A 23,736-nucleotide genomic window follows, 5' to 3' on the forward strand; every position below is an offset into this window, starting at 1 on the left:
ACCACAAGTAGTAATAACGAAGACCAAATGCAAATTATCACTTATCTACATCGCGAAAAAAGGTCCTATTGACCAATGCATTTGGAGAGAAAGAAAATGCTAATTGACTTTTGGAGAAAGAAAAAACAGTGAAAGAACTACCCATTGACTTATATATACAATATATTTTGCAAATTATTTAGCCGTTTCACACATTTTTCACAAAAATGACGACTTTACTTGGTTGAAACGAGTTGGGCATTTTATATGATGTCGCTATTCAATAAAGATTTTTCTATTTTTAGTTTTGTGTGTGCAATCCTTTTTGCATTCTCGCAAATTAAATGGGACAGAATAAATAATTATTATTATTACCAATATAAAGGAAAAGCTAACAGAAATTAATGTGAAAACCATCCTGATCACTTGCCCCTCTTGCTTCTCTTGAATAAGCCAGTGCTAGTCACTCATATTTAACTCTGAGTAGTATCAGACTTGCTCCTCATATTTCCCCATGGTTACTGTGGATAGGTTTCATCCAGTATCCATTTGTTGCAACACCTATCAGCATGTGACATCATTTATTTTTATTGCAGGGAGAGCTTAGTTCAAATTTATGTTGTGGTATTTACTCCTGTGATAACAGGTATAGTTGGACGCCATCAGTTTAACACATTAAATTATCTTATCAAAAAATAAATGTACAAGTGGATTTTTACACTGCTTAGTAAATGTAGAATGTTGTTCAAGGAATTGATATTATTGCACCCAACAGGGGTCTACTTTTATTTGATGACTAAAATACACCTCTGTTTATGACCTGTGATCCCGCTGACTTTCACACAGCACTGCTTACCTATATTGTTATAATATGTAACTTCACCAAACACCTGAACATTCTAGCAATCTCACAACCTTATCTCTGTGTTCTCAAGAGAGGTCACTGTGTTCAACTTATTAAATGAAAAGGAAAAAGAAAACCCGAAGAGGTGTATGATTCTTATCAATTGAATTAGAACTGAATGTCCTCAGCGAGGTTATTGCGGCTGCTAAACTGCAACAACACTTTCCCAGTAAAACAGCCATTGATTTTCATGATATGAATTGCGCCGTTTACCCCTTCTATGCAAATAACAGCAGATGGACACCTTTACATTTTCAATGACATTTAAAGGAATATATATATATATATATATATATATATATATATATATATATATATATATATATATATATATATATATATATATATATATATATATAGAAAATCCAAAAATAAGGATGCACACAGGTATTCCATCAAAAAGTTAAAAAACGTACATTTTATTTAGTACATTTAAAAAAGCAGGTCGACGTTTCGGTCTGCATCTAAGACCATTTTCAAGACCATTTTCATATGGTCTTGAAAATGGTCTTAGATACAGACCGAAACGTCGACCTGCTTTTTTAAATGTACTAAATAAAATGTACGTTTTTTAACTTTTTGATGGAATACCTGTGTGCATCCTTATTTTTGGATTTTCTACATATTGCTGCTTGGGGTAGCACCAGGACTTTGTACGATTTTTTTGGAGTGCTGAACTAATTGGATTTTTATATATATATATATATATATATATATATATATATATATATATATATATATATATATATATATATATATATATATATATATATATATATATATATATATATATATATATATATATATATATATATATATATAGTTTCCCTTTTTGCTGAGCATGTCTATTTAATTTACAACGTTAACTGCTCTCAGTAGGAATGAACTGGCCGATTTATTTGGCAAAAAGAAGAAATGGGTTCATTAAACATTTCATTGTTTAAGCAATAGACAATTAATTATGAACTGTTCTGCTCTACATGTCTCCTATTTGCAGTTCATCTGGGAGTAATTGACCCTTTTATTTTGTTATGGAAGATTTGTCAGACAGTGAAAACTCACACATAATGTGAAGATTTTGCTGACTGCAGTCACAGGGTGACAAGTTCACTATGATACAGTACAGAAATGATGCGCTTCTTTCATTGTACTACTGCAAAAAAAAAAATGCCACTTTTATTAAAATTACCGCTATACAGTAAATGTGTCTTGCAGTGTTGGGGTCAACTAAGAGACATAACTTAGCTCTCAGATCATACTGACTGACGTGTTTTGTTGCTGTCATGGCACTGTAAGGAAGAGCTACAGTCAAGACCATGATCCCAGGAATTTGCAGTACAGTATGTATTTTCAATCAGGTGACACCAGGGATATCTACTTCACAAAAACTACATAGGGGTATTAACTGAGAGTTACATTACAGGAGGTGTAATAGGTGGATATAAAGTAACTAGAGAGGCTCAATAAAATCAATAAGAATCAATAGTTTTCAGTATGTTGGGGTTATCTAAGAAAACAACTTGTTTGGGGTATGCAGTAAAAAAAAGTTTTTCCAAGGCACAGTAACCCATAGCAACCAAAAGGATGCTTGCTTTTAAAGGAACAGTTCAGTATATAAATTAAAACTGGGTAAATGGAAAGGCTGTGCAAAATAAAAACAATGTTTCTAATATAGTTAGCTAGCCAAAAATGGAATACAGTATATAAAGGCTGGAGTGACTGGATGTCTAACATAACAGCCAGAACACTACTTCCTGCTTTTCAGCTCTCTAACTCTGAGTTAGTCATCGACTTTAAGGAGGGTCATATGGGACATAACTGTTCAGTTTGCAATTGATCCTCAGCATTCAGCTCAGATTCAGAAGCAAAATATTATGACCCATATGCCCCCCCTCAAGTCACTGATTGGTTACTGCCTGGTAACCAATCAGTGGAAACCATGAGCGCTGCAAGGCAGGAAGTAGTGTTATGTTCTGTTATGTAGACATCCAGTCACTCCAGCCTTTATAAATTACATTTTTGGCTAACTAACTATATTAGAAAATTTAATATTTTGCACAGCCTATCTATTTACCTTGTTTTTATTTTTACATTGAACAATTCCTTTAAATAGGTGACCAGTGAAGGCTACCAGCTGATTGGTTGCTATAGATGACTAAACCTGTAGCAAACTTTGCATGTTTTTATTACATAAAACCATAAGGCTCATTTATGAGCCAAGTGTGGTGTGTGAAGTGTAATTTTGGAAACATTCACTACATGTTTTCCCACAATACAGCATTGTCCCCATAATTCCAGCATGATTCATATTTATTGTGTTTAAGTGCCTTTTTGTGATATGTACTAGCTGGAGCCACGTCGTCTCATCTCACTGTGTATTCGTATACTGCTGAGATGACAATAAAGTTTACTTTGACTTTGATGATTGCTGTCTCAAGGGGAAGATGAACCTGATGTTATTTTTCCCAATATATCGAAATACATGCAAATCAGCTGTAATTGCACCAAACATTTTCAGTCAGAATTGCATAATTTCCATAAAATGGTTACTGCCTACTGACACCAGTCACTGTGGGAACCCTGGAGCTCCCACTACTGTTGAGGCGGTAATGGCTCCAGGTTAACCCAGCATCAATATGCGCACTTGTACATGATTCACAACAAGAGGTAGGACTGATATGGCATCACCAAGAGCAACTATGAGAAGTTTTGGGTGCAAGCACTTTTAGTTAATTTGCATTAAGTGCCTCAATTGTTGCCACTACTGCATTTTCATCTATAATCAACAGGTAACATTTACTGGTTATCTTTTAAACAGCAAGCATCTTCTTGGTTGTTATCAGCAGACATGGAAGTAAAGCCAAAGCTACTTGGTGCTATTCTGCTAAATAATCTTGCTCTTTTACTATAATCTGTCAGACGTGTGAATATGTATTTACGATATTGTAATTTTGACAGCTTCTGTGCTTTAGTTAGGAACAGTTGACAACAGACAGCTGTTGTTTAATATTTCTGTGAGCATTGCTGCAATGATTATATGGCATTTAATTATGGAAAGCAAAGAGCCTTCTTTCACATTGTTGTGGCTGGTTTAACTTCGCTAATTCCCATTTTGAAAAATCTTCCACAGATGCAGAGTGGTAGATTGAAAACTATTCAAAACATTTGCCCATCGTTTACCCTGTCTGGAAGCTGGTTGAAAATCTTTTATACAATTGCAATATCTGCAGCTACATCTGCATTATAACATCAATGTTTGCGCTGATACAGATTATACTGCAAAGTAAAATATGTGATTATATTAGATGTAACCCTTAGGAACTTTGACAGGACCTATTGCTCATCTGTATATAATAGTTCTTGCTTTCTGGCATATGAAATACAGATGGCATTTTTTATATGAATGTCACTGTATTCCACAAAAGGCATGTTATACTGTATGTTATATATTTTGGTATTTGGAGTTAACTCTCCATTAATTGCATACATACAGTATGTTGCTTGGTTATCTCTCATTGTGACTGACTAAAACTGTCCTCAATTGCGTTATCGCAAAAATTTCATCAAAGGATAACTAAACCCCCCCAATAAAAAAAAGCCCCTACCTACTACCCTAGATAGTCCCCCCTCCTTGTTTTTCCCCGCATAGTGCATTACCCCTGAAAATGTCCCTAACACAGTATCACATATCGTGTTGAGTAAGCTTAGCAGAGCTCATGGGCACCATCTTCTGGCTCTTCGTTACTCTTTCTTAAATGGCCGCTGTATTGCAACTGCGCATGCAACAAAAGTGCTGAAATTGCCAAAGGGAAGCGGACCCGAAGAATACCAAAGAGCTGGAAAATGGCACCCATGAGCTGTGCTGCGCTTACTCTGCACCAATACATGAGTACTGTGTTAGGGGCACTTTCTGGTGCAATCATCTAGCAGGGGGGGGGGTTCGGGGAGGGGGACTATCTAGGGTAGTAGGTAGGGGCTTTTTTTATTGGCGGGATTTAGTTCTTTAAGTTCACACAATAAGATTGGTAACCTGATAACAATTGCAGAGTGGATGTTTAGACTACTGATATCAAGATGTCTTTGCCTGGTGGCAGCAACTTCTCATTCATTTAACAAAATTTGCTGCCTGTGATAAACACTGGTATTGTTAGATAGAATGGAATGTGGAAGTATTATTCTCAGGGTAGAAACCTGAGTTATTCTGGTTCTTCAGACCCACTCTCAATCCAGTCCCTCTGACCAGTGACTTGATGCCGACCCACTTACCCATATTTGTCTCTATTGAGACCCACCAACCTACAGGGTGTAATGGTACCTGGTGGTCTAGTGGGGCGGTGGGGACACCCACCAATGTCCTCACGGGGATGCTCACAGCCACTTTCCTAAGATTTGGTGCACGTGTTCTGTTTTTGGTACATGCAGCTTTTTGTTTGGCACCCGCTACTGATGTCACTGCGCTTGTGCGGAATTCATATGTTTAAAGACACTTTGTCTATATTCCATTGTCTTAACGTAGGTCTATTGTCGTTGTTCATGGTATTGCTTACTGTCTGGTTTTCCTGTTCTTGACCTGTGCCTGACCTCTGCTGATTTGCTGTCTGACTCGACCATTGCCTGTTTTTTGACTATTCTTCTGGATCCTGATTCTGTACTGTGCTGTAGGACTAATTATTGACCCTGGTCTGTTTCAACAACTATGCTTTGCTCTAACCCCATTCCTCTAATCACACGTTACTGTTCCCTTGTCTACCCAGAACTCTCGTCTTGGTTCTCTCACGTCAGAGTAGCTGAGGGCTATTCTCGAAGTGAAAGGCGGCTGTTATAGGCAGAAGTGTGACCGGAACCTTGGCGTTTGTTCTGGGTTTTGAGATATCATACAGGACACAGGGGCTTTACAGGGATTCTGAAAGCATTCACGAGTGCCTGACACTATGCTTACTCTATCTAAGCAAATCAGTTCTATTGGCTACGACCTGGCAGGGGCCCCCAAGGGAGTTTGGCAGCCCCTGGAGTAGCATCCCCGGAGGGCCTTGCACACCCCAGTCCAAACCTGGGCATGAATATAGCCCTGCATGCAATGTGGCAATGACTATGTTTTTTACTGAGAAAGTACAAATGATTTACTTGTTTATGCAGCAAATTCTCCCAGAGATTCCTAAAATAAGCTTTCATTGTAGTGTTTTTTCACATAGGACACCAAGCCAAGAAGGTCTTTTTGTACTAAAATACATTGCACAGTTCTGTGGCAAAATTAGCAGTTTCACCAATGATGAAAATGTGTGCAAATTTGTGCTTGCATTTGCGTTCTGTTTCAGTATTGTGCCAGAAAAAAGTGCAGATATCATCACTATGTGCCCCTTGAACTTCACATCAACCAATGGGATCAGAGCTCTCTCCCGCCCTCCCCCATGTTTATCTAAGGAGCTGTCCAGATGCATTATGTGGATGAAATTGGCAACATAAAAGCCTTTTTTTCTGTCTGAACAATTGCAACATACAGTAGAACCCCTATTTTACATTTTTCAGGGAACCAGAAAAAAATGGTGTAAAATCCAGGAAAATGTAAAATCAGGGAAATATATTATGCATAATATATAGGTGGGAACAATGTAAAATGAGGGGAAGCTTAAAATCAGGGGATGTCAAATGGGGGTTCTACTGTAGTTGAAAGGAGCTCCTCTAACAAGGTAGGGAAATGTATATGCTACTGCAGAGCTTCAAACACCTTAAAGGAAAACTTTACTTCCAAAGTTAATAATTAAGCAACAGATAATTTATATCATAGTAAAAAAAAACCTACTCCGCTACCCTACAGCCCCAGCCTAGCTGCAACCCCGGGCAAATGCCCCTAAGTCTTTACTTACCCCTCCGTGCAGATTCTGTCCACTGGAGTTCACAGCAGCCATCTTCTGACTCTTCAGTAATTTTCGTAATGAGAGCAGCACTTTGGCAATTTCCTTGAATTTCACATGCACAGTTGACTTAAAACTGAAAATTGCTCCATCTGCGCATGCGCCGATATGGCACTTACTTCCCGAAGATTGCCGACGAAAAGAAGATGGCTGACGTGAACTCCCCTGGACAGAATCTGCACCGAGGGGTAAGTAAAGACTTAGGAGCATTTGCCTGGAGTAGCAGCTCGACATCTATGTAGGGTATGGTTTTTTTTTTACTTTACGTTGAATTCTCTTTTAAGTGACATATTAAAGAATCTTATCAAACTGCCACCATTTCATGATGGTCTGTGTGCTGCCTCAGAGATCACCTGAACAGAAATAATTCAGCTCTAACTGTAAAACGAATAAGTATGGAAGCAAAAGACATGGCACACACTAGTAAAAAAATGTATTATTATGAAAATGGTTTATTTTCATGAACCAGAGTTTTACATATGAGCTGGTTTTTGCAATATATTTTGATAGAGACCTACATTGTGTGGAGTTTAGTTTTCTTTTAACTGAAATTTCATTTTGCCTTCCCACTGAATCCAATGTATTTTGGAAATTTTGCTGCGGTTTCAACAATATTTTGGCAAAAATGCCAGTGTCACTCACTACTATTTAAAAGCAAACATCTGAACAGTTAATATAGATTAGAACTGGTATTTTATTATAACCCACCGAATCCAATGTATTTTGGAAATTTTGCTGCGGTTTCAACAATATTTCAGCAAATGTGCCAGTTTCACTGTCTTCTATTTAAAAGCAAACATCTGAATGGTTACTATAGATTTGAACTTGTCTTTTATTATATCAAGTGTTTACCACCCTATCTTTTGTTCTTTGATGGAAGGAAGTGGCAGCAGACAGAAAGAAAAATAAAAGTGTACTGTTAGGGGCAGATTTATCAAGGGTCGAATTGAAAATTGTAATTTTTTTTTTATTAACAAAATCTTTTTTTATTATTTTAAACATAATACACAGCATAATACACAGCATGAAAATTTGAATTTTTAAATTTGAATTTCAAGTTTATTTTAGTGTAATTCAACTAGGGAATAGTCCAAATTCGATTTGAGTTTAAAAATATTTAGAATTTTGAAATTTATCATGTACTGTCTCTTTAAGAATTCAAATTCGACTATTCACCATCTAAAACCTGCCGAATTGGTGTTTCAGCCGATGAGGGACCTCCTACAATCAATTTGGAGTCATTTGGTGGACTTTTTTTTTTTTGGTGAAAAAACTTGAATATAGATTCGAGTTTGCGGGTTGATCCTATTTTTCCCCGAGTTTAAAAAAATAAGATTTTTTTTTTTTATAAACTCCCATAATCTCTAAATTCGACCCTTGATAAATATGTCAATTAGCGTAAGTTAGCTGTTGTTAAATCATAACTCCTAAAATGGATAACGCTGGCATTTATAATTGGGGTACTGCAACAGACCCATTTTATATATTATTTGGTGATTAATAATTAGATAGTTGACATGTTTTAATACTCCTGATTTTAAATTTTGTCTAAATTTCTTATTTTTTAATGCACCAGCATCATGCTGCTATGTCATTATTCTGAAAAAATGTTTCTACCCCAAACCTAAAATACAGATATGAAAAGCCTCACTTTTAATTACTTATGTTCAGAATGGATGCCATTTAATGCAGTCTTGATTGACTGAAGTTCAACAATCTATTGACAAGGAATAATGAAACACGGCATCAAGAGGGGATCATTTTAATGATATGAGTGACTTTGAATATAAGCATTTACAATTATTTCGGAAAGAAATGTGCTATCACATTTTATGCATGCAGTTTAAAAAATAAACTCCATTCTTTATTACATACCGTAGGCAACAAAAGGCTACAGCTTGTTGAGCACATCTCAGATTCTGAGCTAACCTTATTAAATTGCACCTCATTAATGTGTTTTGAACTTTCCAAGTCACACACTGATGGGAAAAATATCAATTTTAGAGCAGCATTAAACTAATGGAACAACAGTCCAAGCTATAATCTATTTCAAGCCTTTCTCTATAATTGAAATATGATACATGAGCAATGCTAAAACAGGTATGGGATCCCTTAGTTGGAAACTTGTTATCCAGAAAGATCAAATTACAGAAAGTTTATCTTCCCTAAACTCCATTTTAAGCAAATAATTCTATTTTTTTTATAAGTATTTCCCTTTTCTCTGTAATAATCATTAGAGATGTCGCGAACTGTTCGCCGGCGAACTTGTTCGTGCGAACATCGGGTGTTCGCGCTCGCCGGAAGTTCGCGAACGTCGCGCGACGTTCGCCATTTTGGGTTCGCCATTGTTGGCGCTTTTTTTTGCCCTCTCACCCCAGACCAGCAGGTACATGGCAGCCAATCAGGAAGCTCTCCCCTGGACCACTCCCCTTCCCTATAAAAACCGAAGCCCTGCAGCGTTTTTTCACTCTGCCTGTGTGTGCTGAAGAGATAGTGTAGGGAGAGAGCTGCTGCCTGTTAGTGATTTCAGGGACAGTTGAAAGTTTGCCGGCTAGTAATCGTTTTGATACTGCTCTGTTATTGGAGGGACAGAAGTCTGCAGGGGTTTGAGGGACATTTTAGCTTAGGTAGCTTTGCTGGCTAGTAATCTACCTTCTACTGCAGTGCTCTGTATGTAGCTGCAGTGGGCAGCTGTCCTGCTTCTGATCTCATCTGCTGACTGCTGCAATAACAGTAGTCCTTGTAAGGACTGCTTTTATTTATTTTTTTGTTGTTTTACTACTACTACTACTACTACTATAAGAGCCCAGTGCTATTAGTCTAGCAGTGTTGGGGAGTGGGACTGGTGTGCTAATCTGCTGCTCCTAGTAGTTCAGCAGCACCAACTTTAATTTTTTTTTTTTAATATTCATTTTTTTTTTATTTTACTTTTTTTTATTTTACTACCGCTGTAGTAGTGTATAAGTTGACCTTTTAGGCATTATTTGCCCTGTAGGCATTATTTGCACACTGTTTTCTTCAACCCGCCATCTAGCTGTGTGACCTTGTTCACATTCTGTCTAAATATCCATAATATTACCGTCTCCAGAAAAAACACCGGAGTGACTTTTTTCAAGCAGCATTCATATATTTTACGTAATCCGTATCCACCGCTGTAGTAGTGTATACGTTGACCTTGTAGGCATTATTTGCACAGTGTTTTCTTCAACCCGCCATCTAGCTGTGTGACCTTGTTCACATTCTGTCTAAATATCCATAATATTACCGTCTCCAGAAAAAACACCGGAGTGACTTTTTTCAAGCAGCCATAATATATTTTACGTAATCCGTATCCACCGCTGTAGTAGTGTATACGTTGACCTTGTAGGCATTGTTTGCCCAGTTTTTTTGGCCGCAGCCACTGAAGCACAGAGGCCAGAAAAAATATGCCATATAAATGCTGAAAATAGTCATTTTTTGCCATACGTTGACTCAACGTATATGGCAAAAAATTACTATTTTCAGCATTTATATGGCATATTTTTTCTGGCAACTGTGCTTCAGTGGCTGCAACCAAAAAAACTGGGCAAACAATGTCTACAAGGTCAACGTATGGCGAAAAATGACTATTTTCAGCATTTATATGGCATATTTTTTCTGGCAACTGTGCTTCAGTGGCTGCAACCAAAAAAACTGGGCAAACAATGTCTACAAGGTCAACGTATGGCGAAAAATGACTATTTTCAGCATTTATATGGCATATTTTTTCTGGCAACTGTGCTTCAGTGGCTGCGTCCAAAAAAACTGGGCAAACAATGCCTACAAGGTCAACGTATGGCAGTTGTTTAAAGAGAACAGTAGATTACTAGCCAGCAAAGCTACCTAAGCTAAAATGTCCCTCAAATCCCTGCAGACTTCTGTCCCTCCAATACAGAGCAGTATCAAGCAGATTACTAGCCAGCAAACTTACTATCATCTGTCCCTGAAATCACTAACAGCTCTCCCCCTACACTATCTCTTCCAAGCACACACAGGCAGATTTTTCAGATACATTTTTGCCCTTGATCCCCCTCTGGCATGCCACTGTCCAGGTCGTTGCACCCTTTAAACAACTTTAAAATCATTTTTCTGGCCAGAAATTTTTTTTTAGATGTTAAAGTTCGCCTTCCCATTGAAGTCTATGGGGTTCGTGAACCGTTCGCGAACCGCTCGCGTTTTTGCGCAAGTTCGCGAATATGTTCGCGAACTTTTTTTCCGACGTTCGCTACATCCCTAATAATCATAACAGTTGGTACTTAATTCTAAATAAGCTATGTAAACCCATACTGATGGCAATCCTATTGGGTTTATTTCATGTTTAAATTATTTTTAGAAGATTTATGGTATTAACCATCACTCGATTCTCTGTGAATTATACTGTTTTATTTACTTTAACATCATTGTGTACCATGGTTTCTGCCCTCATTAGGACCTTTATCAAGTACCAAATCAAGTGAATGTTCAACTTTTTTAATACCTTAGTATATACCTATCAGAAAAGGCACCAAAAATAATATATTTATATATATATATATATATATATATATATATATGTTCAACATTTGGCCCAGCACCTGGAGTTGATTATATATATATATATATATATATATATATATATATATATATATATATATATATATATATATATATATATCAATTATCAGCAGACCAGCACTCCCTTTTAAAACATAATACTTTTATTGTCATAGTATCAAATGCCCGACGTTTCGGTCCACATTTGGACCTTTTTCATTTAAGGTCCAAATGTGGACCGAAACGTCGGGCATTTGATACTACGACAATAAAAGTATTACGTTTTAAAAGGGAGTGCTGGTCTGCTGATAATTGATATACATACAATTACCGTGCACCCCGCCATTAGCAAAAGTGTGTATATATATATATATATATATATATATATATATATATATATATATATATATATATATATATATATATTTATTTGTAAAACATCTTGAGGCTCATTTATAAACTTTGCACATCACAGAAGGATTCGCACAGAGAAAATATTTTCCCTGCGCATGGTTATATTAATAAACCTGGATGAGAGAGGAGTTAAATGCACAAACATAATTGTGAATTTTATTTGCACTGTTAATATCCATAGGGGCTTTTTAAACATGGTATAATTGCAAAACGGTTTTTGCAAATTGCAAATTTAAATTACTGTCAATGGTATTTTTGAGCACAATGACCTCCTACAGTTGCAAAAACCCATCTCATATGCGAGCCATTTGCGAATATTTTTGCGCAATTCGAATTCATAAAAAAACGTAAAGGGGACATCAGTGCAATATTTCAGGGTTCAGGAGAAAACAGGGACAATACAACCATTTGCAAATAAATATGTGCTGCGCAAACTTTATAAATGATATATGAATTTAATATAAAAGAAATTATAGATAAATATTGCAAAATTATTCCAGCTAATTAAAATGAGGGGAGATGGTTACAAAATGGACTACTGGTGGGTCCCAGGCAAATTCCAATTTTGTCTATTTATTAAATCAGCTCTGCAGATAGGAGACAATGTTAAGTGCTTGCTCAGAAGAAAAGCTGCAGTTCTGAGTTGATCACTAAATGTGCTGTTAGTTTACCTGATCATTAATTAGATATTATGGTTTTCACAGTGAGACATGCTTTACTTGATTTATACTACACAGAACTATGAAATTCATACATAGACCTAGAAAATAATTTTTGGCCACTAGAGAACATTCACAGATGCTGATTGCTGCTATACCTAACATTAAGTAAACAAGTAAATTTCCCTTCTGGCTAGTAACACTTTATGCCTCATTTGGGAATTCTCTGAAAAGACATTACAGCCATTATTCTGTTTCTGTGCACTTTTGTTTAAAAAATGAATATGTGTTAATTTGCTCTGTAAAATTTTCCTGGAAAAAGCCCAGTAACATTGAAAAAACATTTTTCTTATTTCTATTCCTTGTAAACGGTTTCCATGAAAATAGAAATCATGAGACTGGCCAATTGAAAGTGGATTACACTAACAGGATACACAAAAAACGTAGTTAAAATAAAATAACACAAATATTGTATCCATGGGTTATATAATCATCCTTTATCTCTAGGATAACGAAGTATGTACTGGTTGCTGTAAATGATAGCTAATAGCATAACTAATTAATAATAAAATATCACTATAGTCTACTACAGTTTAAATAAAGAAAGCAATTTACGATGGGTTACGGCATTGGGCAGGGGGGATTGTTCCATCATTTTTAAATCCATTAAATCAGTGGATATTACTTAAACTTTGTCCATTATCCATTAATAAAAATTGCTCTATACCTTACATCGACCTCACCTGTGTAAGCTTATGTTTCCAGGTACAAAATCTCCGATATACACTGTATGTTGAGTTTTAGTTTTAGAATGACCATTACAATTTTTCAGATTTCCCATTTTATTCCTTTGGATTCCTGTTCTTTGACTATCTGAAGAAATGGTTCAGATTGAACCTACATTTTTTTTGCAGTACACTGCTCATTTTCTATTTCAGCTACTTTTATCGTCCTTTTGCAGGTATGCATTCTGTATTTCTTGCAATAAATGATTCCTTGGTGCCTTGTGACTTGAATGTTCTGCATTTTGGTTCTGCAATATTTCCTAGGTTTTTTTAAGACACCTAATTTTTCGTTGCTTTTTGTATTTTTGCTACTTCAGTATTGTATTCATGTGTTATATATTTAGAAGCAGATGGTACATTTCTTCTTCACTCCATCCTGTTTTATGGATGCCATTAAAATTCACTCTAAATGAACTTTCAGCATGTTTTAGGCAGTGTCAATCGCTAGATTGCTTTTTCAATTTTTGTACTTAAATAAATCAGCTTTTTTGTTTCTGAATCTCTGAGTGGCACTAAAAATTCTACTTGGTTGCTAGGGTCAGAGAAATACTGGAAATACGTTCAAGAAATAAACATTTTTTGTTTGCATGGACAGAATAAGTAGGAATGAAAAAAGTTCAGTGTTTTAATAAGTGGTCTTGCTCCATGTACTCTCCAAAATAACAATGCTGGACTCCTGCTCCTCCTTAGTTTCCACACTTAGAATGCAGCAAGCATGTGGGTCTAGAGTATGGAGCAAAGGTGTAGTATAGAAAAACACCAATACCTTGGTATGCTGCAACAGGGGTGATCCCAATTTATTCCATAGACACTGCAGTTACAATCAAATGTTTTGGGAACACCTGTCCCTTCCTCAATCCATAGTGCTACCAGACACTACAGTTACAATCAAACATTTTGGGAACACCTGTCCCTTCCTCAGTGTTCACTGAGGAAGGGACAGGTTTTTCCGAAACTTTTGATTGTAACTGCAGTGTCTGGTAGCACTATAGAATAAATTGGGATCACCCTAGCATACCAAGGTATTGGTGTTTTTTCTATATTAGACTAATTGCTGGCGTATGGCTAGGCCAGTGCCATTGCCTTTCACCCCTCAAACTGAACTTTTCTGCAAAGATGTAATACCATCAAATAATATCACCAGCATACATCAGCATCTTCTGGCAGGCATGACAAATTGTAGGGCCAGTGCAGCACCCAGAAACTGGCCCATATATATGTGAAGGGCTGTGAGGCAGACACTTTTAAAGTGTACTATTTCCAGAAACTAAAATAAGCGAAAAACATAAAACGTTGCTAAATAATTTAGATGGAAAGGGATTCAGCCTGTTTATATATACCCATTCTGTTTAATGACCATAGATAAAGAGGTGGTCAGTGTGAGAATGGGAAGTAGTGTAGTTCAATATACAGTTCGGTCCATAAATATTTGGAAAGAGAACCTTTTTCTAATTTTGGTTCTGTACATTACCACAATGAATTTTAAGTGAAACAACTCAGATGTAGTTGAACTGCAGACTTTCAGCTTTAATGCAGTGGATTGAACAAAAATATTGCATAAAAATGTGAGGAACTAAAGCCTTTTTTAACACAATCACTTACTTATGTATCCATTTAATGAAATTGAGGTCTGAAAAATTTCAGATAGAGTTAAATTGATTAAAAAAGAAAGAAAGAATCCCTCTTCCACCAGTGCTGAAATTCCACAATGTTATCTAAAATGTTACTATATAAGGTACCTTATATAGTAACATTTTAGATAACATTGTGGAATTTAAGCACTGGTGGAAGAGGGGTTTTTACAGGACCGAAGCAGGCAAATGAATTCTGTGGTGTTCAGAGACATACTATCTGCTCAAATCCAGCTAAATGCAGTCAAATTGATTGGGAGGCATTTCATAATACAGATGGACAACAACCCTGAACATACAGCCAAAGAATCCCAGGAGTTTATTAAAGCAAAGAAGTGGAATATTCTTAAATGGCCCTGTCAGTCACCTGATCTGAACCCAATTGAGCATGCATTCACTTGTTGAAGGCTAAACTTTGGATTGAAAGGCCCACAAATAAACAGCAACTGAAAGCCGCTGCAGTAAAGGCCTGGCAGAGCATTAAAAAGGAGGAAACCCAGAATCTGGTGATGTCCACAAGTTCAAGACTTCAGGCTGTCATTGCCAGCAAAGGGTTTTCAACCAAATATTAGAAATAAACATTTTATTTTCAGTTTTTTCATTTGTCTAATTACTTTCGAGGCCCTGAAATGAAGTGATCGTGTTAAAAAAGTCTTTAGTTCATCACATTTTTATGCAATCTTTTTGTTCAACCCAATGAATTAAAGCTGGAAGTCTGCAGTTTAACTGCATACGAGTTGTTTTATTTAAAATTCATTGTGGTTATGTACAGAACCAAAATTTAGAAAAAAAGTTGTCCAAGTATTTATGGGCCTAAGTGTATGGTGGCTTATAAATTTTATGATCATAATTTTGTAACTAAAAACCCCTGTTTTGCAAAATACATGCATTAGCTTAGATACTAAATAAATTTGTGAAACAGGGAACCAGAGAATGTGCGTTGATCAATTTTTTTCTTTTCTTTTCTCGAGTCTGTGACAATAGCTCTGCTTGGCATTAGCACACTGAAGCAAGCATCTATGTATTAAACATTCACAGTAGCTTAACTGAGCTTCTAAAGTTGCAATTACTTTGGAAAAATATTTGTGCAAAATCTGTGTGTGAACTAACTTGCACTGCAACTGATGCATGTGGAATAATAAATCATTTCAACGCAAATAGCACTTGCACCCAATTTATGCCACCAGTGGTTTGTCAAACTTTTTTATCATTGGGACTAAAATGCAAATCTGCATTAATACATTCATGTTTTGTAAGAGTGAAATGAATGCACAACAAAGACACAACTATGCCTACTACAACACCCACCCTTTTGGTGACAGCTTGATACTATTTTATGTGACAAGAGTGTCAACTGTGCCTATCGCTCAACTACTTCACAGAGTCCACAGAATCAAAACTTTTTCTACACTTGCACTGTGTAAATAAATGAGCCCCAGATTTCATTCCCATCAGTTTCTCATTTTTGCAGAGTGTTTATTTCTGTTTCTTTATGTTCTACAGAATGCTTTGTTATTCTTTCTGCAATATCAGTGTGAGAAATAATGAATTGTACTTTCCATTACAGGCATGGGATCGATTAACCAGAAACCCGTTTATCAAATAATCCACATTTTTAAAAATTATTTCCTTTTTTTCTGTAAAAATAAAACAGTACCTTGTACTTGATCCCAACTAACATATAATAAATCCTTATCAGAAGCAAAACCAGCCTGTTGGGTTTATTTCATGTTTACATGATTTTCTAGCAGAATTAAGGTATGAAGATTGTTATTATGGAAAGATTCTCTTATCTGGAAAACCCCAGGTTCTGAGCATTCTGGATAACAGTTCCATACCTGTACTGCTATGGTTATATTCATGCTATGCATTTCTGTGTTCATTCCCATTCAACACATTGAATTCTATTACACTGCTAAATCCAAAAAGGTTCTGACATTTTACAGCGTGTTAACAATCGTTAATACTCTGCAAGATGATTCGATTATTGATAATGTGCTCCCTATTTTTTTAAATATATGTATTTATATTTATTAATGTATATTCACCCGGTCTGTATTTTAAGTGCAATCTTAAAAAATGTAAAGTGCTGCCTATAAAAGTAATGCTTGAATATACTGTACATCAAGACACGTGTCACACATTAATAGATGTATTGTTTTAAAGATACAATTTACTATTAAGAGTAAATTTTAAATGGAACAAAAGATTTGAGGATATAATTTAGATCATTTTCATAATTATACTTTTATATCTTATTTTTCTGCAAGAGCAGAAAACTTTCTTTTGATAAGAGCGTAAAAGAAAACAAAAATAATCCCTTTCATATTTAACTAATCATCTAATAACACATTACAGCACTTTATTTTGCTTTTAGAAAATGTTTTTCCATTTTAAATGCACAAAATGGGTTTTTAATAGTCCCCTAATTGAGCTGCGTTGCTTACAGTAACTTTATTGCTAGGTGTTAAGAAATGTACAGATCTTTGTCAAAAGTTCGAATATGTGATCTCAATCCACAAAAGAGTAAATAAAATATTGATTGCAACAGCATACCTCCATATTCTGCGAAAATGGGTCCTTTGGGTCACAGAGCGATGAGGATATTCTGTGGTTGCCACGGAAACAACGTTGGCTTGAATTTTGTGGAACTGGAAAGGTCTGACGAATAATTGTTAGCCTCCCAATTGACCTTCGAACCAATTCCTGCACATCCAAATCATTTATTTCCTGTCACAAAAGAATGACAATCATTTTTTAGAAATATGCAATATTTTAGTAAAATATGCAAATAAAAATAAATTGGGATAATGAAAAGAAAGTACAAAGTTTGCAGTAACTCAACTATTCCCATGCATCATTAGGTAGGATTTACTGGACACCTATTTTTAAGAAATTTTTTATGCATTACACAGCTATATAATAAAATCAATGCTGCAAACACTAAAGAGATACTAAAGAGGTTTCCAAAAAGTCGCTAACACATAATTTATACTTTTTTCATACTTGTGTTGCTTCTCAAATGTTTTTACAATTGAATGAGGCTCACAGGGAAAAATATTGGGGACTCCTGTTCTACAGAATGATTGCTTGCCTTGTTATTTAAAATTTTAACATTCTAGTACACCTGTGTCTGTGTCACAGTAACAGAAAAGGCCTATAATCTGATTTACAGATAATAGTACACACCATCAGGAGGCACTTGCCATTCCCTTAGCTGGAGGTTGGAGGTTGTTGAGAATTAGGAACCTTTTTCCACATGTGGTGGACATGCAGGTTAGTGACAGCATTTTGGGAGAAGGTTACTAACATTCTATCAACCATCTTCAAACAAAGAATTGATCCGAATCATTTAACCTATCTCCTGGGCAAACCCATCAAGTCATTCTAATACTCTGATTACAATAAACTGGTGATCAGCAAAAAACAGAGCAGCCAACTGGAAAATTACCTTCCCTCCCACTCTACAGGCATTAGTTGCTAAGGTGAAATGGATTATGTCAATAAAGGCCATAAGGGCACAACTACAAGGTAAAGGATTCAATCACAAGTTACAGTGGCTCCCCTGGATGAAGTTAAAGAGACAATAGTTAAAACACCAGGAAACAAATCAGTTGGATAGTGGGAGCCCAATTTAATGCCCCCCCCATACCTGCCTGTCCCCCCAAAGTTTCTTTCAGCCTAAGCTATCTGCAGTTCATGGTTAACTACGAGTCACATAGCTTTCTCTACTGTTACTTGATAATACATGCCATATAATACTCAACTGTTATTTATGTTAACACACTCTTTCTTCCTGTATTTAGAAAAACCAATATACTTTATGTTAAACAAAAAATATATTTTCCATTGCTGCTATGATTAGTTTGAAAAGCAAAATATGCTGTTTGGTTGCTTTGCTATTGTTTACTACAACTGGTGGAATATGGTGCAGTTTTACCTGCAATAGGGTGCAATTATGCTATAAAATAAAATAAATGATGCTAGCAAATCAACGCTGCAAATACTTACTTGTACTTGCTAAAAACACCTTAAAGAAGTCTTAAAACACTATAAAGAATATAGTTTCTGCATATGTTTGTTTGTTTAACATGCAAAAATAAAAAATAACTATCTCAAATTGACTTCAGGAACTGAAGAGGGAAATTTGTCAGTTTTAAAAGGCCAGGACCAGATTTATACACTCATAATGCCACCAGTCTTGCAAGTATACATACAGTATGTCTGTTAGTCTCAAATGCGGTGTGCTGTACAATGAAAGTGTAGTTATTTGTGAGTACATTTAGAGCCTCAGGACAATATAAGGAGCCTACATTTTTAATGTAATTCTCTCTTTATACATGTACAGTACAAACTGTAAGAAAAGAAAGTGGTTTATTTAACTTGTCAACAGATTTCAGGATACATTTAGTTTTAAAATATAGAAAACCCAACTATAACATCACAATAAAGCACAGGCTTGATGGTTGCCTGAGACGGATGTGCTTCTGTTGCGCTCCTGCTTCCCAGTGCCATTTGGCCATCATCCACTTATATTTGTGACAAGATGGGGAGAACCCAGAAGTCATCCACACCCTACATCCCAGAAGGTGATTCCGCCAAAAAAAGACAAAGAGATCGGTCATTTTTTTTGCCAAAAACCCTCCATCAACAACTGCAGAGGAGAGCCCAAAAAATGGCGGATAATGAGGCCTACAACACTGAGCCACCCTCTACGTCAGAAGATCCACTGGACCCCACCACTACATTAAACACTACCAACCTACTGAACATGATATCAGCTTTCCCACATAAGAAAGATCTGACAAAACTTCTGGCAGAAATAAAACAAAGCCAGCAACAAGAGACTCAGGTAATTAAGGCTGAAATGCAAGTGCTAACTGTTAAACTCCATAACTTCGAGGAACAGCACCTCAATCTTTCACAGTCAGTTAATGCAAACTCGGCTAGACGTAGCACACAGGCACGGCACATAGTTAACCTGTGATGCCTTCTAGAAGATGCAGAAAATAGAAGCCGCCGTTGCAATCTCCTTATTCACGGAGTGCCAGATGATGTAACCAATACAGAACTGTGACTAATCCTGTCAGATTTTTTTATCCAACTACTGTGACAGGATAAAGACATGGACATACAAATCGACAGATTGCACAGAGGAGGACGCCCAAATAAGCAGAGAGATGTTCTTTGTGCTTTTCATAATTTCACTACCAAAGAAAAGATACTCCGCAAAGCCAGGGAAATTAAAGCAGTACATTTAGAAGGCTACACCATTGAAATCTATCAGGACCTGGCATACACTACAATATTTCAACACTGCAGGCTGCTTAAATGTGGTGCTACTTCTGAAAGAACGGGACATCTTTTAAAGTGGGGCTTGCCTTTCACACTAATGGCGCATAAAGGTGGGAAAACATATGTATTAAGAGAACCAGCAGACACAGTCTCCTTCTTTCGCAATCTGAGCCTACCAAACATGTATATACAGGAGTAGAGCAGATATGTTTATCTGTAGGAACCCTCCATAGGCACTGATTTAAAACAGTAAGACACAACCTCACCAGATAGTGTCTCAGACCACCTAAATCCTAGGACCCAGAAGCCATCATGAATGACTAATAAGTCCCAGCACTATTTTCTGGCCAAGGCTAGATGGTATATCACCTCACTGCCTATACTTTTTATGCCTAATTTGGCCTCCTAACACACATCCTAGAACTTCACTCTAGTGCACTGTTGACATGATAACTGGGTCCATGACTTAGCTGCAGAAAAATTTAGCAAACATGGGCAATTATTGCTCAGCATGCTAGGACAAGTCAAACCCCTGTTACCAATTCATTGGTTTAGTTTAGAATACAGCTTCCAAAACTAAAAATGCACACAGGATTACAACTGAACTACTAACTGACAGATTATATCTTACTACGAAAAGTGACACCCACTGTCACAATGAGTCCCAACTACTGCTAATGGACATCTTAATATACTGAACCTTAACTGCACCCATTGGAGCAACTACATCAGACCAGGCACAAATGTTTGAGGCCATGTTTATGTCCCCCCCTCCCTTCCCCTTTTAAGCTTTATACATTGAAAATATGTCACATGCTCATGGGGCAGTAATATACTACCGCCCCATGAGAATCATCACTTAGGCCATGAACACTGCAATGTGATAGTGGCTGTAAACACTACAACAGAAGTACACCACAACTTGCTACTCAATAATAGACTATATACTGTATTCCTGTCCCATACCTTCTTGCGGGAAATACTAAGTAGCAAAATCTTAACCAGAACATGGTCGGACCATTCCATGATTGTCCTAACCCTGCAGACACCTCTCCTCTCACCCAAACATTGTGTTTGGTACCTTAATAAATCCCTCCTAAGGGATGATTATATTAGACAGGGCTTAACAACTTCATAGAAAATTCCACTCCAGATGTGTCCCCATTGACCTGCTGGGAGGCTGATAAATGTGTCATCAGAGGACACTTGATTAAATATTGAGCCAAGTGCAAAAGAGATAGAGAAAGTAGAATGGGCTTAATAAACAGGATCCAACAATTCCACTCACTACAATATAGTATTCACAGAAGTAACAGAAGATAAAAAAGGCTCTCTCATCACACTAACTTTTTTACCCAAAAGGCTTTCATGGTACAGACAAAGGCTTTACAAACATGGGGATAAATGTGGCTGCTTACTTGCCAGTGTCCTGAAACATAAACAAGGCAGAAACTTCATCCCTTCCATTAAAAATGGAGATAGTACATACACCAGACCTTATAGCTGAGACCGTTGAATCATATTATAAAGATCTATACCAACTCCCTAGACAACAAACCAGAATATGAAAAACGTTTATACAAATTCCTACAGTCTACCAAAAAGAAAAATATATCAGCCACAGATTCAGATTTCATGGCAGGGCCGGAACTAGGGGTAGGCAGAAGAGGCACGTGCCTAGGGCGCAAAGCTAGAGGGGCGCCAGGTACATACCTCTTCCGACACCATCCCCTAATTCCAGAAGCTGTGGTAGCAGTTTTATCCTCATGCGAGTGTGCACTTTCTCTGTCCTGCTTGTCCTCTGCGAATGTGCACCCGTGCGTCCCCTGGGAATGTGCATCCTCGCGTCCTCTGGGCATGTGCACCCGCGTGTCCTCTGCGCATGCACAAACAGGGGGAGCGTCGTAGTCGGCCGGGTAGCCTATGGTGCCCGCCCGACTTGGTCCGGCACTGTTTCATGGATGCATACATAACATTAGGGGAGTTAGAGTCAGCCCTCAAAGATACACCAGTAGGGAAAGCACCCAGACCAGATGGCTTTACTACCTTATATTATAAGACATTTAAAGACAAATTACTTCCTAACTTACTCAATGCCTTCTTAGATATCCAACATTGATCCCAGTTTAACAAACATTCTCTAGAAGCTCACATTAGCCTATTACTGAAACTTGGGAAAAATCACCACGAACCAGGTAGTTATAGGCCGGCGCGTCCTTCCATGGCGGTATCCTATCCAAGATGGCAGCACTCAGGGGGAACCACGTGGACGTTTGACGCCAGCACGTCAATCCCAACGCAGCATCATGATGCCAGTGTCAAATGTCATGAAACCAGTGGCGCGAATATTCACCTATAAAAGGATGCCAGAAGATTCCAGCCATTGCCAATTAAAGGATTACTATATTGTGTTCCTGGGTGTGATTTGTATTAATCTGATTCCTGATCTTGACTTTGGCCTGTATCCTGACTTTGAACCTTTGCTGCCTGAACTTACCTTTTGCCTGGATTGACTACTCTTCTTCTTAACCCCTTGTTACCATTAACTGTGTATTGAAGTCTACAGCTTCCACCTTGGTCCGCTACTCCAAACTGAGCCTTCGGGCCCTGATTCTATTTCACTAATAAATGGGGATGTCAAACTACTAGTAAAATTATCTCCAACAGATTAAAAACTATTCTTTACAAAATAATAGATCAGCTTTATACCAAGGGAAGGCCAAGATAATACTAATAGATTAATAAATATTCTACACTGGTCCAAAACCCACAACTTACCGCTTATGTTATTATTATCTACAGTTGCGAAGAAGGCCTTTGACCATGTAGACTGGTCATACATGTTTGCATGCCTGTGTTCTTTTGGTCTAGGCCCAAAGGCATTGAAATGGATACAAGCACTTTATGCCAACATGTGCGTGCCTACTTTTCCATCCACATTCGAGCCCTGCTTATTGAATGCTGCTAAAGTGTTGATCCCATTGAAATGGAAACAAGCTATAGCCCCAACACTACAGGAGTGGTATAAAAAAGAAGAGGAAATACATACATTTGAAGAGCTCTCCCTCCTCTCAACCAAGTATTATAATGCCTACAATACAAAATGGTTCAGATGGCTTACTTTTAAGGAAACCAATTACTACAAGTAAACAGCTCCCTAGCAGGTCACCTACACCCCTCTCACTTGTAAACTATTCCCTCTTTCCCATTAAACTTCTGATAAAGCATTGTGAATTATCATCATATTACTGCTTACATCTGTACTATGCAACAATTATGAAGTGTTTATCTTTTTCTGGTCCCCAATATCCCCTTTTTCTATATTCCTGATTTTATTGCTGAAAAATCCAATAAAAAGATTTACAAAACAAAATTTAATTCAGAAAAAAAATATATAAAGGATTATTTTATGGAATGAATAATGTACATCAGTTGTATGCACAGCTGTTTACAGTTTTAGCTAATATACTGGTAGTAGCAATACCCAAACTCTGCTCATTTCTAGGTATTTACAGTATATTAATCATGTTTTGATTGCAAGAAAAAAAATCAATTTAATATAACAGTGGAGCTGAGTTCTGATAGACCATCTATTAATGAAGTCAG

At 36.9% G+C, this 23,736-nt stretch overlaps 1 protein-coding gene across 5 annotated transcripts in view; it reads right to left on the bottom strand.

The window, feature by feature from the left end:
* The window catches only part of grid2.S (glutamate receptor, ionotropic, delta 2 S homeolog), a 612,233-nt gene that overhangs the window by 250,501 nt on the left and 337,996 nt on the right, over positions 1-23,736 (bottom strand). For all 5 annotated transcript variants that reach the window (XM_018252173.2, XM_018252166.2, XM_041590791.1 and 2 more), the window contains one exon: positions 17,392-17,565. In XM_018252173.2, the coding sequence (XP_018107662.1) occupies positions 17,392-17,565 (174 nt within the window). The remainder of the gene's footprint in view (positions 1-17,391; positions 17,566-23,736) is intronic.

The sequence above is a fragment of the Xenopus laevis genome, chromosome 1L, assembly GCF_017654675.1.
Source record: "Xenopus laevis strain J_2021 chromosome 1L, Xenopus_laevis_v10.1, whole genome shotgun sequence".
NCBI lineage: Eukaryota > Metazoa > Chordata > Amphibia > Anura > Pipidae > Xenopus > Xenopus laevis.